The sequence below is a fragment of the Alligator sinensis genome, unplaced genomic scaffold (genome assembly GCF_000455745.1).
Source record: "Alligator sinensis unplaced genomic scaffold, ASM45574v1 scaffold755_2, whole genome shotgun sequence".
NCBI classification, from domain to species: domain Eukaryota; kingdom Metazoa; phylum Chordata; order Crocodylia; family Alligatoridae; genus Alligator; species Alligator sinensis.
The window spans coordinates 2,951,825-2,967,472 of NW_005841883.1; the positions used below are offsets into that span (position 1 = coordinate 2,951,825).

General features: G+C 42.1%; 1 protein-coding gene across 2 annotated transcripts; it reads left to right on the forward strand.

Moving 5' to 3' along the window:
* Positions 1 to 1,740: 1,740 nt before the first annotated feature.
* Positions 1,741 to 14,300, forward strand: WEE1 (WEE1 G2 checkpoint kinase). 2 transcript variants are annotated; one of them, XM_025196656.1, is made up of 11 exons: positions 1,741 to 1,946; positions 3,875 to 3,941; positions 4,026 to 4,198; positions 6,145 to 6,266; positions 8,010 to 8,156; positions 8,534 to 8,629; positions 8,719 to 8,804; positions 9,543 to 9,713; positions 9,797 to 9,942; positions 11,436 to 11,552; positions 13,309 to 13,419. In XM_025196656.1, exons 1-10 carry the CDS (start codon positions 1,762 to 1,764, stop codon positions 11,521 to 11,523), a joined length of 1,281 nt encoding a protein of 426 aa, XP_025052441.1. In that variant the 5' UTR covers positions 1,741 to 1,761; the 3' UTR covers positions 11,524 to 11,552; positions 13,309 to 13,419. The 2 variants fall into 2 exon arrangements, with proteins under 2 accessions (XP_025052441.1, XP_006017735.1); XM_006017673.3 differs by lacking the exon at positions 11,436 to 11,552 and having other exon boundaries at positions 13,309 to 14,300.
* Positions 14,301 to 15,648: the final 1,348 nt, after the last annotated feature.

Sequence of the window (15,648 nt, forward strand, 5' to 3'; positions counted from 1 at the left end):
CCTGGTTACACCCACTAGGCTGTGGAGCCCCCTGGGGATGGCAGCGGGGTGGGGAGCAGGCAATGTGCACCCACCCCCACCCTGTGCACAGATCTGGGGGGCACAGTTCCTTCCCCTTGCGAGCATCAGTGGGGAGCCAGCCACATGCATGCTGTCCGCTGCCCCCACCCCCCCTGACCAGCCACCCATGGCTAAGTCCTGCTCCCTGCCAGGGCCCTGTGGCTGCATGTTGCAGCCCCAAGCCCCAGGCACTGCCCAGTTCCCTCCCTCCCTATGGTGGGCCTCCATCCCCTCCCCCACCCCACACTTACCTGTGCGAGCTGCTGTCCAGACTGCCTGCTGGTCATGTGCGTATACATGTAAATGGCACCCACTCCCACTAGCCCCCTGCAGGTTGGAACTCTGCCAGCCTGCAGAGAGCTCTTTGCAAAAGAGCAAAATCTGCGTTTTACTTTGGTAAAGGGGGAAATCTGCAATTTGCTCCACTTTTCCATGGGAAACAGAAAACCCGGATCTCTGCTGATAACTTTCAGGCATCCTGCTACCCAGTGGAATTTCTAACCCCAGGTTAGATGCCAGAACCCATTTGGGGCAGAGGAAGGGAGTATTACCTAAGAATAGGATCCTCAAAAACCAGTAGACTGAGCAGGAATTGCAGAAGCTATCTATTAAAAATACTGATGGGTAAGGTATGGTTTAAGGCCTGTTCTTCAAGACAGCTTATGTACCTCCTTTAGTTTAAATTGGGTGCATCTCTCTGCTCAGTGTTCACAAAAATGAACCTTCTCAAGCTAGATACTTGAGCCAGGTCAGTTGTCTCTTTTTTGCAACTTAAAACCAGGAGGAGGTGGTGTTCTTGGCCCTTTATCCAGTAGGCTAAAACTAGGGCACTCTCCAGGGGCACAGGGCATTTTAAGTTGAGGTCCTTCTGCCTGATTTGGAGCATTAATTTGAACTGGTGTCTAATCTCTTGAGTAGTGCTGCAACTGCTGAGTTACACATTCTGGAGTGTCTTGGTCTGTTGTTGCGAAGCAGAACCAGTTTGTGTGCATATTTTATATAACTGGAGCAGACTTAACCCTAATTGCATCCAACAGACAGTGAAATAAGACCACCCTGGAATACACTATAGGCCAGCAGTTAGGGCATTTTCCTGGGATGTGGAAAACCTGGATTAAAATTCCTGCTCTGAATTAAGCAGAAGGCAGACCTGACCATGGGGTTAGCCAAGTTCTCTAGCCAGTGAAATACTTGAAGCAAATTGGGGTTCCACCCTTACCTTGTGCTCTGCAACCACCAGCAGATCTTGGGCAAAGCAGGTGAGATAAGTGAGGGAATGTTCTGTCAGTCCCTGTGGGGCTTTAGTGTGTCATGGACATGAATTGCTGTCCTATCATCAAGACTTTGAATAGTTCTGTGCAAGTACATTATATAGAGATCTGAGTCCTAATTTTGAAGTTTCCAATTGGTAGTGACAAGTACTGAAGGTTTTGGGAATCTAATTCCTGCTTCTTCCCACATTCCTTTTAGCACTTTCTATATCAAGAATAAACCTACAGTTTCATACGTAGTTCTACACTGGGCTCGCTCTCAAAAAAACAAAACAAAACAAAAAAAACGAATTTGTCTTTAATAAAGCAGCACTTGTATAGTAGCTTCCTGGGAAAAATAGTGGAGTGTGCTCGGATCAAAAGGATATACAATACTGATGAGTTTTGTGTCTCTCTACTTTTTAAGAGTTTGCTCTCCAAAGCTCAAGGAATGGGCTCTAGCTCAGTTAAGCTCCGTGTTGGATCTCTCTTCATGAACGTTGGGAAATCAGAAAAACATGATCCTGATATCAGACAGACGCCTCATGTGAACATTAATCCTTTCACTCCTGACTCTCTGTTCCTTCACACTTCAGACGGACAAAGTCGCAGAAGAAAAAGAACATACTGGAATGAGTGAGTTGCTCAAATCCCTTCTGTTACTTAAGATTGTTTTAATTTTTTTGTTGTAAAAGTTGTCATTTGCAAAATGTTAAATGCATTCAGAAGCTACGTTTTCTTAATAATGCTAGCCAGTTTGAAGGTGAGTAACTGCCAGAAATATGTGTTATGAGTTGGTCTGTGCTACAGTGGGCATGTACCAGCAGTAATGTAACTGGGGGCAGGGGGGACAACGGATTACTGGGGCAACAGTCCTGGGTACCACATTTTATTGAGGGAAGGGCCACTGGCAGTTCATCAGCAGCCAGCACCATGTGATGTGCCAAAGCTGCTGCTGTTCCTCTGTGTACCAGTCCTTGGATCAGAAGCAGTTACATTTTATCTTAATTTAGAATCATAGAACCATAGAAAGTTAAGGTTGGAAGGGACCGCAGGAGGTCATCTAGTTCAACCCCCTGCTCAAAGCAGGACCAGCCCCAACTAGATCATTCCAGCCAAAGCTTTGTCTAGCCAGGTCTTAAACACCTCCAAGGATGGAGATTCCACTGCCTCTGGGTAACCTGTTCCAGTGTTTTACTACCTTCCTAGTGAGAAAATTCTTCCTAATATCTAACTTAAACTTCCCCTGCTGCAACTTGACTGTTGCTCCTTGTTCTCTTACCTGCCACCACTGAGAAAAGTCTAGCACCATCTTCTTTTGAACCCCCCTTCAGGTAGTTGAAGACTGCTATTAAGTCTCCTCCTCTTCTCTAGACTAAATAAGCCCAGTTCCCTCAGTCTTTCCTCATAAGCAGGGATCCTCATTTTTCCTGATCTAAAAAAATTGCAAATTCTCTGGCTTAAGTTGCAAAATCTGTAATTAAAATTAAAGCCGCCCCCTCCCCCCTGCCTTGCTGGAGGGGGTCCCCAGCTGCCAGAGCTATGGGGCCAGGGACCCAGGTCCACAGCCCCCTGCCCCTGACAGAAGGTGGCTGCTCTAGGAGAAGGAGCCTATGTCATGTCCTGTGTCATTGTTGTCCGTCCATCTCCCCTCCCCCAACTGCCTGCTTGGGGCAGGGGTTGGGCTGGCTCCTGGCTGCAGCACACACTCCTGGGGGGGCAGGCAAGGACTGACGACACATGCCTTGCACACGCAGGCAGCAGTGAGGGGCACAGCGGAAGTGTTGCCAGGGCAGCGTGGAGCTCACAGGGACAAGCAGCTTTCTTGTGTGGCCCTGCTGCACTATGGAGGGCAGGGAGCATGAGCCCACAGCACACGCTCGCCCCACTCCCCACACAAACCTGGGGGGCATGAGTCTCTCCCTGCCCACTGGGAGTGCGTATTAGGGTGGGGAGCCAGTCCTGCCCCCAAACAAGCCACCTACAGCCTTGTCCTGCTCCCTGCCCAGGTTCTGAGGCTGCGCACGTTGCCCAGCAGGGCAGCAGCCCTAGCCCTGCCCAACTCCCTTCCTATGGGCGCTGTCTCCCCCCCACCTGCAGGAGCTGCTGTGCAGGCTGCCTAGGGCCATGTGCATGTACTTGGTGCCCCTTGCCTGACTGCCCTGTTCCTGCTCCCTCCAAGCCCCCTGCAGGCTGGAACAGCCCTGCAGGCTGGAACTGCCAGCCTGCAGAGGGCTCACTGCAAAACTACAAAATCCATGGGTTTCTCTGCTAAAATGAGAAATCTACCTTTTACTCTAGTAAAAGGGGAAATCCGTGGTTTACTCCTTTTTTTTCCTCTGGGAAATGGGAAAACCTGAATTCCTGCTCATAAGTCATGTCCCCCAGCCCCTTCACAACTTTTGTTGCCCTCTGCTGGAAACATTCAGTAGGGCAAAGTATCTTTCTTTTAATGGCTTTATGTAGTAAACTTGGCTTCTGCTTGTCTTACTCCAGTTGTTGAAAGAAACAGTTTAAGAGGCTCAATAATGAATGTACTTTTATATTTAAAATAATATTTTCAGCTCTTGTGGGGAGGACATGGAAGCAAGTGATTGTGAGCTTGAGGATGAAACTATCAGGCCTGCTAAGGTAAAACACTTTTTACTACATTTGCATTTAGTTGGGTAATGTGTATATCTGCACTTCTGAATCTTTCCTTTTTAATCATTGCAGAGAATCACAATTACTGAAAGTAATATGAAGTCACGGTATGCAACAGAATTTCATGAGCTGGAGAAGATTGGGTCTGGAGAATTTGGTTCTGTGTTTAAATGTGTAAAAAGGCTGGATGGCTGTATCTACGCTATAAAACGGTCCAAGAAGCCGTTGGCTGGCTCAGTTGATGAGTGAGTGTTTTATTTCAAGAAAATGTTACTGCCAACTATTTTGGTAGTTCTTTATGCCTTTTAACTCCTACATGACATCTGTGTGCACACATTCAAAATGAGCATAGACCCAAAAATATTTTCTTGTTTTAGAACTAGCATTTTAAAATAGAAATTACTTTGTTTTCACTATGCTTAAAGATTAGGTCTCATGCTGTATGTCACAATCTGGGACAAGATGCATCAGCTTTAGTCCCATGTCTGCCATAGGTATCCTTTTGAGCAAGTTACTCAACCTGTAAAATGGGGATAATGCTTGCTTGTTAATCAAGGAAGTTTTTAGTTCAACTTGATGTCTGTAAAGCACATTGATCTTTTGAAAACAAAGCATTGTAAGAATGTAAAATGTTCAACCAAATATGCTATGTGTAACATGAATGATTGTACAAACTACCATATTTTATGGTGTATAAGTTGAGTTTTGAAGGTGGAGAGGCTCCTCAATGGGAAGGATCATCCCCCCTTACCCTTACCCTTGTGTCTTTTAAAGAGGGCTCCTGAAGTCAGCAGGACAACTAGTGCCACCAAGGAAGGGGCTGGTGTGCCAGGCAGCCCCTGAGCTGCTGCAGAGGGGGAGGGGGTCCCTTTCTCAGCAGTGGTGCCCTCTGGGGCTGGCCAGGTGGGTCAGGTGCTGCCTGAGCTCACGGGACCCAATGCAACTTCCTAGGAGCCCGCTAGCACGTCACCTCTCCCATGAGCCCACCTGGGCTTCCAGTCCCCCCACAGAGGTGGGGTTGATTTGTACAATGGATCTACAAAAATTCTACCTCTCTTTTTTTGTGCAGAAACATGGGGTTGACTTATGCTGTTTGTTGTCCTATATGCTATAAAATACGGTAGTTGAAGAGGTGGTTTCCCTTTTTGCTGTTTGTGCACAAGTTCACAGGATTGATTATTGAAAAGTAAACTTACAGTAGTGCATGTGAGCATCAGAACATAATTATTTTTATGTAGCCTCTACATGCTTCATTTCTTTCTTCTAAAATTTACCATTTGGGTTAAAAAAGAGGCTTTGTTTCAGAAAAAAATTAATGAATACATTTTGGTTGCAATTTTTAAAGGCTAGATGCTAATAATGGTGTTTTCAAAGTACTATGACTTTTTGCAGGCACTTTGAGCATTTTTACCTTGCTGTTAGTGAGGAAGTGCCATTTTAGTTTACAACAAAAACTTGGATGCTACCAGTACCCAAGCATTTAATTTTATTTTACAGTGTAAACAAATTTTAAAGTTAAATTCTCCATCACATTGATGTCTGTATGAAGGCAATTTAAGGCATCACACTACTACATTTTGTTGAAGGCTCTACATTTGACTAAAAGACTCTAGCCTTGAGGTTATACAGTAACCTCGTAAGTCCAGGATGCTCAGGAATGAGCACCTGCCAGAAATATGAAAATTCCAGATTTTTTTAAATGAGCGGTGGCCGGTGGTTGAGCGGGGCGGGGGGGGCAACAGCTGGTTCTGAAGCAGCGGCTGCATGTGGAGCGGCGGCGCACGGTGGTAGATGGCGGCAGCAGCCTGGGGGGGGAGAGGGCGCCGCCAGCCGCTTTGTGCAAGCTTCCCTCTGCGCTGCTCCGGGACCAGTTGCTGCTACTCCTCAGTCTAGTGTGTTCTTAAAAAGTGCTGGATTTTTGAGAATTCAGGATTTTTGATAACCTCATATATCTGGATATACTGTAGTAGTGAGGTAAGCATTCCCTTTCACTGGTGCAGAATTTCTTGATGATAAAGCTAGTGTTTGAGTCTTGCATATTAGTTTTTCAAGCCACTTGCCGATTAGCATGGCTACTACCTTAAAGGCATGCGAACAATAATAAGAGATTATAGGTAACAACTTCTAATAATTGGACTAAATTTAATTTCAGGACACTGCTAAATATTCACTTCTTTTTTGTGTATAACAGGCAAAATGCTTTAAGAGAGGTTTATGCACATGCAGTTTTGGGACAGCATTCTCATGTAGTGAGATACTACTCTGCATGGGCAGAAGATGATCACATGCTTATACAGAATGAGTATTGTAATGGTAAGCAAAACTTGTTATTAACTTGTTTTGAATCCCTGGTCTTCAGAAGTTGCCTGCCGGATTTGGAAGGTAGATGGAAATACCCATACTCTCCCAGGGATAAGCTTGTAGGGGATGGCAGTGGTTGATTATTGTCCATGGTCATCAAATGTGAAAGAGAGTTGTGTGGGTTGTAGAAGGAAGGTATAGCAAGTTAGTTGTGCAAAGCAAAAAGATTTATTTTGCAAAATGTAAGCCTGAGCCCAGTGGCTGTTGCACACTCCCTAACTCGGGGGCGGGCAATTATTTCAGTTGGAGGGTTGCTTAATGAGTTTTTTTGGGGGGAGGGCCAAAAGGGTAGCTCTACCCCTTGGCAAGTCTTCCACTCCCTGGTCACCATCTTGGGACCAGAAGTCCTGCCCCAACCTCTGACCTTTTGCCACCAGAAGTCCCTTTCTTTGCCCAGGAAGTACTCCTGGGGGTGTGCCATCTTGGAACTGGGGGAAAAAAAAACAAATCATACTAAAAATCAAACCGCTACTATAACACACTTTATTTTTGTTTCCAAAAACTTTTGTTCTGATTTGTGTGTTTAGCCTGGTGTATACAGAGGCAATTGCTTAACAGCTCAAAATAAAAATTTTACTCTTGTATAATGTGTGGGATGTGTGTGGTTGGGGAAGGTATATATGGAGGGGAGTGGGAAGGCGGTGGTAGGTGCCCACCTGCGGGGCAGATCCATTCAGCTGGTTGGCTGAATCCAGCCTGCAGGCTGTATTTTGCCTACCCCTGCCCTAGCTAGTAAAGTAAATTTTTCTGGACTTAAATCAAGGGGAAAAGCTTTTTCTTTAAATTTTAGTATCTTTCTTAAGGAAGCAAGCATATATAATTTTTAAAATGTAGGTTGGTTTTACCACTAGGCCTACAGACACTTTAAGAACAAAGGAAAAGTACTTGCTTTGTTTTATAGTTAAGAAAATGGAAATTAAGGTACTTTTAAATTGTGTGTATGGGTTTTTTGTTTTGTTTTGTTTTTTTAAGAACTTTATGCGTTCTTAAACATATTAACATACTACAGTCAGTAGAAGCTCCCTTTAAAAAAAAAAAAAAAAAAAAAAATCAAATCCAAGTCTGAGCTGAACTAGTGTGAAAACTTTTATCAGTGAAACTTTATTCACTTCCGGCCACTGTACTGTGGAGGTCTTTTGGGAGAGGTTAAAAATTTACACTCTGGGGAATTGTGCAATTATGCATCTGTGCAATTTTGCCCATACAAGGCATGACCATGCATACTTAAGTAATTTTGTATAATTTAACCACGGTGGGCTCCGTGTCTCTACCTCCATGACTCCATGATGTGGAAGCACAGAGCCATGTGACTGGACAGTTGGGTAAATGGGGAGGAGAGCTCCTGCCTGCGGGGTTTATGGGGTTTGTGGGTGGGTACGTGTTGTGCGCTGCCGGGTGTGCCAGTTCCATGCCCTCACATGCTGCTTCCAGCACTCCAGTGGGAAGCCACATGTGGAGGCATGGAGCCCACTTGGCCTGATGCTTATGCAGGAAAGTACTGTTGTTGCATTAACACCTTCTTAAATAAGGGGAAAGAGATGGATATCGCATGAAGATTGACCTATCTATAGGTCAGTTGCAAGCCCTTGGTGGTCTGTGGCCCACTAGTTTTTGGGAGTCTGCTGTAAAACCTTAATCGTTTTATATGAAATGGCTATGAAAATAAGGAGCTGATTCATTTGACTTTGTTTTTAGGTGGCAGTTTAGCTGATGCTATAAGTGAAAACTATAGAAATATGCGCTACTTTACTGAACCAGAGCTGAAAGATCTTCTACTTCAGGTAGCTCGTGGCTTAAAATATATTCATTCAATGTCTCTAGTACACATGGATATAAAGCCTAGTAAGTATATAACTGTTTCACTCTGAAGTTCTATTGACTGTTTCTTTTGGTCTGTTGCATAAAGTAAGAAGCCAGCCACACCTTAACTGTAGATTCTTTGAAAGCCTGAATGGTAGTGGAAAAGATATCATTGTAAAATTGGCTGGCATAACTGTATTCTTGTTGGGTTCATCTTAGGTCACTTTTTCTGGAGTGGAGTTTGTTGACTTGCCTAAAATTTTGGCTTCTGTCCCCTGGGGTGGTTTCACTCCTGTCTTATTCCAGGGACTGTGTATATAACTGAGTCTACTTTGGTAATAAATATCACTTTGAATGCAAATGAGGTAAAACTATAGATCTTTATTTTTATTCTAAAAACTTCTTCTTTTCCCTTTAAGGTAATATTTTTATATCTAGGACATCAGTTCCAAGTATGACATCAGAAGAAGGTGATGACGACGACTGCTCGTCTGACAGAATTATTTTTAAAATAGGTGAGGAAAATATTATGTGTGTGTGGCTGATGGCACATCTCACTCTTTTGTTCTCTGAAAAGTTAATTTCTCTTTACTATTTCTTGTAGGTGACCTTGGTCATGTAACTAGAATATCTAGTCCACAGGTGGAGGAAGGTGATAGTCGTTTTCTTGCGAATGAAGTCTTACAAGAGGTAACAACGCTGTCTTGCTAACTGCAGCTAAACATGTTAAGTCTGTACATCCTTGCTTTTATAATAACAATTTTGTGAACTACCTCACTTTGTAAAATTATAATTTTTTCCAATCAGATTTGTATCTGGAACAAGAATAATGTTGAAGGGGTAATGTACTTGGAGGGTGAACTTACACATGCAATTTAGCATGTAGCAATAAACTCGGGTGCAGTTCGCACTGGAGTTGATTGCTCCCAGCTACAATTTTTACACGTGTGCCTGGGACCACAACATGTTGAGCCATGGCAGAGCAGCACTAGGTGGCATGAGGCCTAGGGGATGCAGTCAGCCTGCCAGCCCAGGGCTGTTCTACCCAAGCTGTGTGCTGTGGAGGGGCTGGCTGTGGTACAAGAGTGGTTCAGTGCAGGGCTAGCTGGCAAGCAGCCCCCACACTAGTGCCCTTGTGCCCCAGCTAGCCCGTGTCACTGTTCTGGTGCACATAGCTAATTTGCTGTAGGATAGTACTTGTCCTGGACAGTACTGTCCTACGGCAGAGTTAATTAATTTACTGCACCCCAATATAGGTGCACATGTAGATGGTAACTTTACTGCAGAGCTAATTAGTCAGCTTTGTAATAAAGTACATGTGTAGATGCACCTGGAGAGACTTATAGTGCCGAGTAGTTTAATTGCACCTTAGAGTTGTTTGTTTTGGTGCCTTTTTTTTAAAGAAGGCTAAATCTTCTTTCTTTGCAGAACTACGCTCACTTGCCAAAAGCTGATATTTTCGCTCTTGCTCTAACTGTTGTGTGTGCTGCTGGTGCTGAACCACTTCCAACAAACGGAGACCGGTGGCATGAAATTCGACAGGGAAAACTGCCGAAAATACCACAAGTTCTTTCTCAAGAATTCTTGGAATTGCTGAAAGTAAGACTTGTTTATGCAAATGGTACCTTTTATTTTCTTGCTGTATTTGATACTGGATTTTAAATGCAACTGTTTCTTTGAAGGTAATGATTAGTCCAGATCCAGAAAAAAGACCTTCGGCAGTGGCTCTAGTCAAACATTCTGTTCTGCTGTCTGCTGCCAAAAAGAGTGCAGAGCAGCTGCGGATAGAACTGAATGCTGAGAAGTTTAAAAATTCACTCTTGCAAAAGTAAGTGACTAAAAAATATTGCTTATTGGATATAAGTAAGTATTGTGTCTTTGTCAGGTGGGGATGTGGCTGTTTTCACTGAATGCCCCAGCAAATGAGAGAGAGAAAAGCATGTTGTAAAGAAACTTTCATTCCTTTCCAGAGGCTTAAAAGAATAGGAGCACAGATGTTAAGGCCAAAAATAAGAGAAGTGCTTTGAATAATTTTCAGCTTCAGATTCCCTTTTTGAAGTCATATCTTTTTTACGTGTTAGATCTGTCTTTCAAAATTAGCAGTAGGCCAAGGATTTTATGGTGTTTTCCAGCATTTGAATCTCTTAGCTTTATAGATTTGATGCATGGTGACCAGAAATTTTAAGTGTGTGTTGGTGTTTGTCTTAGTTGAAGATTTTTCTTAGTTAATTTCCATGCATTCCATCTAGCTGAGCTCTGAGACTCCCTCTTCGATTTCATGTCTAGCCTCTGCTGTGATCTGCAGAAGTGCAGGCAGGCTTGCCATCTTGCATGGTTATCTTTTGTACTTTTCTTTAGGTGAACACTGTTTACTGCAGAATGGACCAGGTCTGGCAGCCTGTGCAAGCTTTTATTGAAGGACAGACTGAGGATTAAGACCATTCCACTGGTTCACATACAGAAAGCATATTGTGTTGCATGGAAACTGGGGGGAGAGTAGCTTTACTAGAGTCAGTTATTTTTATGGTGCAATTTCCTTGGTGTATTAAAAATAAAGACTATCTCAATGTTAACATGGCCGTGGCAAAATAATAGATAATATAAGTTTTACCATGGAGCCTGTGATTGGTTGTTGGCTGTCTTAAATGCACTTGTATAGCTGGTCCTTCAGCTGCATGCAAGAACTCGTCTATCCCCGGTAAATTTTAATATATTTCCTTAGGACATTTTGTATTGGAAGATAGATGTCTGAAGCAACACTTTTGTTTATTTTGGAGTTCTTTGAATAGGTCTAGAATAGAATAACCATCTCTGACATCCATTTTTTTGGCTTTTCAAGTGTTTGAAATCCTCCCAAGAAGCTGTTTGAAGAAACTAAAATATTAATGTGGTAAATAGTTGTGGATCAGATCTGTGTAAGATACAAAATGCAGAGTTAGGTATAAAAGACTAACTCTTTTACAAGTGCAAAATGTTAACCTGGAAAAGAGGGTGAGAAATAGAATGCAGTAATTTGTGGATGACTTTTTATATTGGTTAATATTGTGGAGAAAGAGTAAGTATTGGCAAATGTTACAGTGAAAGAAGCAAATAGTCTGTGTGTGGAAGGAATGAGATGGAGAATAGTGTTTAAAATTAGGTCATAAATCAGTGGGATGCTCTTTTCTAGTATACTCAAAACAACAAAATACCAAAAAACCCAAATAAAGTCATGAAGGATCATCATTGCATAATCTAGCCACCAGGCAATAGATTTTTACATAGTAATTTGTTCATCAAGACCATAACTTTTGTGTTGTTGAACTTTTTTAATTTTTAAAGGAGGTCCTGTTCACTCCACCTGAGAGAGGACATAGCAAAAATAGAAGAAATTCAGAGATGGCTGAAAGGAATGATCAGGGGCATATGAAATCTACTCAAAAGATTAAAGATTGAGAGGCAAGGATTTTTGTGTGTGGAACTTTTTTTATTGTAGAGATGTCAAACCTACCCCTGCTAGCTCAGGGGCGGGCAATTATTTTGGGTGGAGGGCCACTTACTGAGTTGGCAAGCCATCGAGGGCCACATGTTGGGCAGCCAGCGGCAGATAAAAGATTTAGCAAATTAATACTTAGGAGCTCCGCAGGCCAGATAGAATGGCCTGGAGGGCCACATCCGGCCCCTGGGCTGCATTTTGCTCACCCCTGCGCTAGCTGGACATGTTCATTGGATCCTTCTAAGCCACTTGCAGCCCAGTGGAAGCTGGTGATTTGACCAAGGGGAGTAGCCTGCTGCAGCATCTTGGGCCTGGGTGGATATGACCCTCCACAGCAGGAGGGCAAGTAACAAGAGCTATATCAGCCCTTGCCCTCCAGGACCTTTTGCCTGCTGTTGCTGCCCCATGCTGGACATGCTGCCACTGCTGCTGTATACCCCACGCCACATCTATGGAGCTGCCACTGTGGCATGGGACATGAGGTGTATACACCAGGAGCTGGAGTGGTTGCCCATTGCAGAACTGCCACTTGATATGCTCTAGGGGTTAAAATGAGTTTTTTACAACCTATTTTATTGCAACATCTGTAGAGCTGGGAAGGACGTAGACAAGCTTTCAGCTATTGCTGTACCCTTTTTCAGGTCTCTGAAAAAGAGGATGCAACAAAACTAAACAGTAAATGGAACAAAGGCTTGTGCAGAACTCTGGGTCCATTTAAAAAAACAGGATATAAGAGAAATTTATTAGGTGCCTAACAAGGGAGAGAGATTCTATGGTTAAGGATAACCTAAGTGAAAGAGCCAAGGCCATTTAACATGGTTGTTACAAAGGTTGAGACTTTGCTTCGTGGAGGAGGCAGATAAAGTAATACACAATAGCATAGATGAGGCATTACTACTAACTTTCTTGTGCTTTGCAAGATCAAAGGGACATTTGATTAAACTGAAAAATAGCATATTTAAAACCAAATGCCTATCATAATGCACATATAGTCTGTGGAATTCTTTTGCTTTATATTGTTGAGTCTGAGACGGAGAGCTTAGTAAGGTTTAAAAACGGATAGAGCATTTCTTATGGAAAGTGACAGCACCCAGTTTTTTAGTAAGAATTTCACACACAAACATCTTTACGAAGAAGGAAGATTTCTCCCTTCTAGAGTAAGCTGAGATACTGGACTCTCACCCTGTATTTGGGTTACTCTGTAGCTACTTAATAGCAGAGTTTTTGTTTAAGTTCCTCCAAAGCAGGCATTTCTTGAGATGGGATTCTAGACCCAGGAGGCTTTTCGTTTTGTCCAGCATGGCAACTTTTTTTTATTTTTTCTTTATCGGCTTGGTCTTGCAGTGTAGTCAAAGTTGTACGTGTTGAGAAGGCACCAAGAAGGGAAGATAATATTGGCTTCCTTGGGCTAATTCACCATTTGATAGCCTTCCTTGTGGGTGCTTGTACTTTCTGTTACTGGAATTTTCTGCAGAGGTCTCAGCAGTGACTGAACACTAAATCTCTACACTTAGTACACTCTCTGAAAAGGGTTTGTGATGAGTACCCCTCCTTCTAACAACTGCTCTCTAGATGATAACCACAAATATATATAGGTTGTAACTGAAGTACAAAAAAACAAACAAAAATAACTTTGATTCTCCTAACATACTTATGTTTAGATATAGTCCTACTCGCTATACTGGATAGAAAATCCTGATTGATTTTTATCTTTTGCAGAGAACTGAAGAAGGCACAAATGGCAAAAGCTGCAGCAGAAGAGAGAGCGTTATTCACTGATCGAATGAAAACTAGATCTACATCCCAGAACAGAACATCTCGACTCATTGGGAAAAAAATGAATCGCTCAGTTAGTCTTACTATATACTGAACTAATCAATTCCTAAAGAACTGTTGAAGAAAGGCCACAAAATCTTCCTGGACTGAGTTTTTTTTTCAGGAGCTGAAGGAAGGGTTCAAGTTCTGGCTTCTTGTCCAGTCTTCAATCAGTGTCTTATTTTACAGAAATAGCTTCTAGTTTTTTTAACTGCAAAATACAGCTGATGGCTGTATTAAAATATTGAGGTAGTGGACTCTATCTGGTCTATTTGAGGACCTTAGTGTTAATCCATAGGCTATTCAGTTACACTGTTAGATGTTACACCGTCCCAGGGTTAACCACTATGGTGGTCTGCTGCTTTTTAGTGTTACAGCATTGTAATAAAAGGTATTTTTCTAACAACCTGTAAAAATTAAAATGGGGGGTGAGGTGCTTCATTGTAAAGTAGAGTGTCTCTGTCACAGAGGGAAGAAGTTTGGAGGAAACTGGCTTAAGGCCACCCACACTCAATATACCTGAAGTCAGGTAAACTTTTATTGTGAATTTTATTTGTATATTCAACTGGGAGCACTTTGTAGGCATTGCAAAAACCATGGGACCCCAAGCCTGTGGAAAAGTATGTGCCATGTGAAACTGCTGCTATTAGTTTTTGTCTTTGCTGTAAACATGTAGCATTAAAACAATCATTGTAGTGTTAATAGGCTTTCTGTTAAAACAATTATGTGGGGGGTGGGAGAAAACCCTAAGCTGCATTTAGTGAAAGCAGCATTTTTCTTTGAAGCTAGTGCACTATGAACTACATCAGTGCACCAATTTTTCAAGTCAGATTCTTTGTATTAGTGTAGTGCAATCGTTTAATGCCTCACCTTGAATGTTTTTTTGTAACTTTTTTTCTAATAAGGTTTTTTTAAATGTTGGGGTTTATCCTCCTCTTCCTTCCTCCATTCCGTTTCATGGGGTTTTTTTGTTTGTTTGTTTGTTTTTTTTTGTGGCAAATTACATATTTTTATGTTGGAGTTCTTGTACATAATTGTATTATTTAGTGTATGTGTTCTGGCTGTTCTTCCTTGATGTTCATGTACATAATTGTTTGGTCTTGCTCATAGTATACTATACTAAACTGCAGTCAGTGCCAGCAGGAGAAACTTAACTGTTCCAATTTTAAGTTCTGAACTGAATAAAATTTGACTGTCTAATCACTTGCTCTGATATCGTTAACCTGACGTTGTCAAAATGGAAATTTCTGTTTTGCTTTTGAAACAATAGTCCCCATTTGTGTGTTGTTCTTAATGGCATTGAATTGGAATATTAAAGGTCAAAGGTTGAGTTAACGGTCTAACTCTTTATTTACAGTCAAACTAGTATTTTAAAGTATATTGAGGTAGGTTGTGACTTAGACTGCCCTCCTCCCTAATTTCATTGGTACCACTCCCACTGCAGAGTGAGACTGAAATTCAGCATAGTTGTTTAATGGTCTGCTTCATCCCCTTTTGCCATCCACAACAGTTTGACGAATGGCATTTCAAGGGTGCAGTCAGTTTGTGGGGATGGAGGTGGCTGTTTCTGTGAGGATACTGAACCAGACAACGCTGACATAATTGTAATTCTCTTGAGGTGCACTTGCATTCTTACTACACAGAAAGAATGGCACTTTATACATGTGTAGTACTACCCTTTAGATAAGAGGTTTGAATGAAATGGGTATAGAATCAAAATTTTAAAGCACTGTTTCTTAGGAATTGAATCGCTTCGTATAAATGTTTTCTGTGTGTAGGTGCATGAAGTGCAAAAGCTAAGATGCAAGGTTTTAATTATAGAGGTAATTAGCATGAAAATGGCAAAGTTGCTTGTTGCAGGTGACTAGTTCTAAAAGGATGGTGATTTTTAAAAGTTTACTATAACAAAGCAACTGCCAAAGCCTGGAATATGCAATAGACTTCTGTTCTGAATAATTTGCTGGCATTTTTCTACGTTTTGAGGATAATTGAGTCAATAGAGGGAATAGAGATTACTGGTAACATACAGTACTCGTAGAAGTTATCTATCACAGCTCATTTTAATATTTCTTTAAATTATAACTGTTTACCTAAATCTTAGGGAGAACTTGTAACCTTATGTTATTTGGAACAGTACCATTTTAGTGTTACACAGTTATTTTCAGACATCTGCCGTGTCAGTAACACCTTTTTTACTCCCTCATTTTAATTTGCTGTCATCAGTGTTGGATGACTGCACATGCT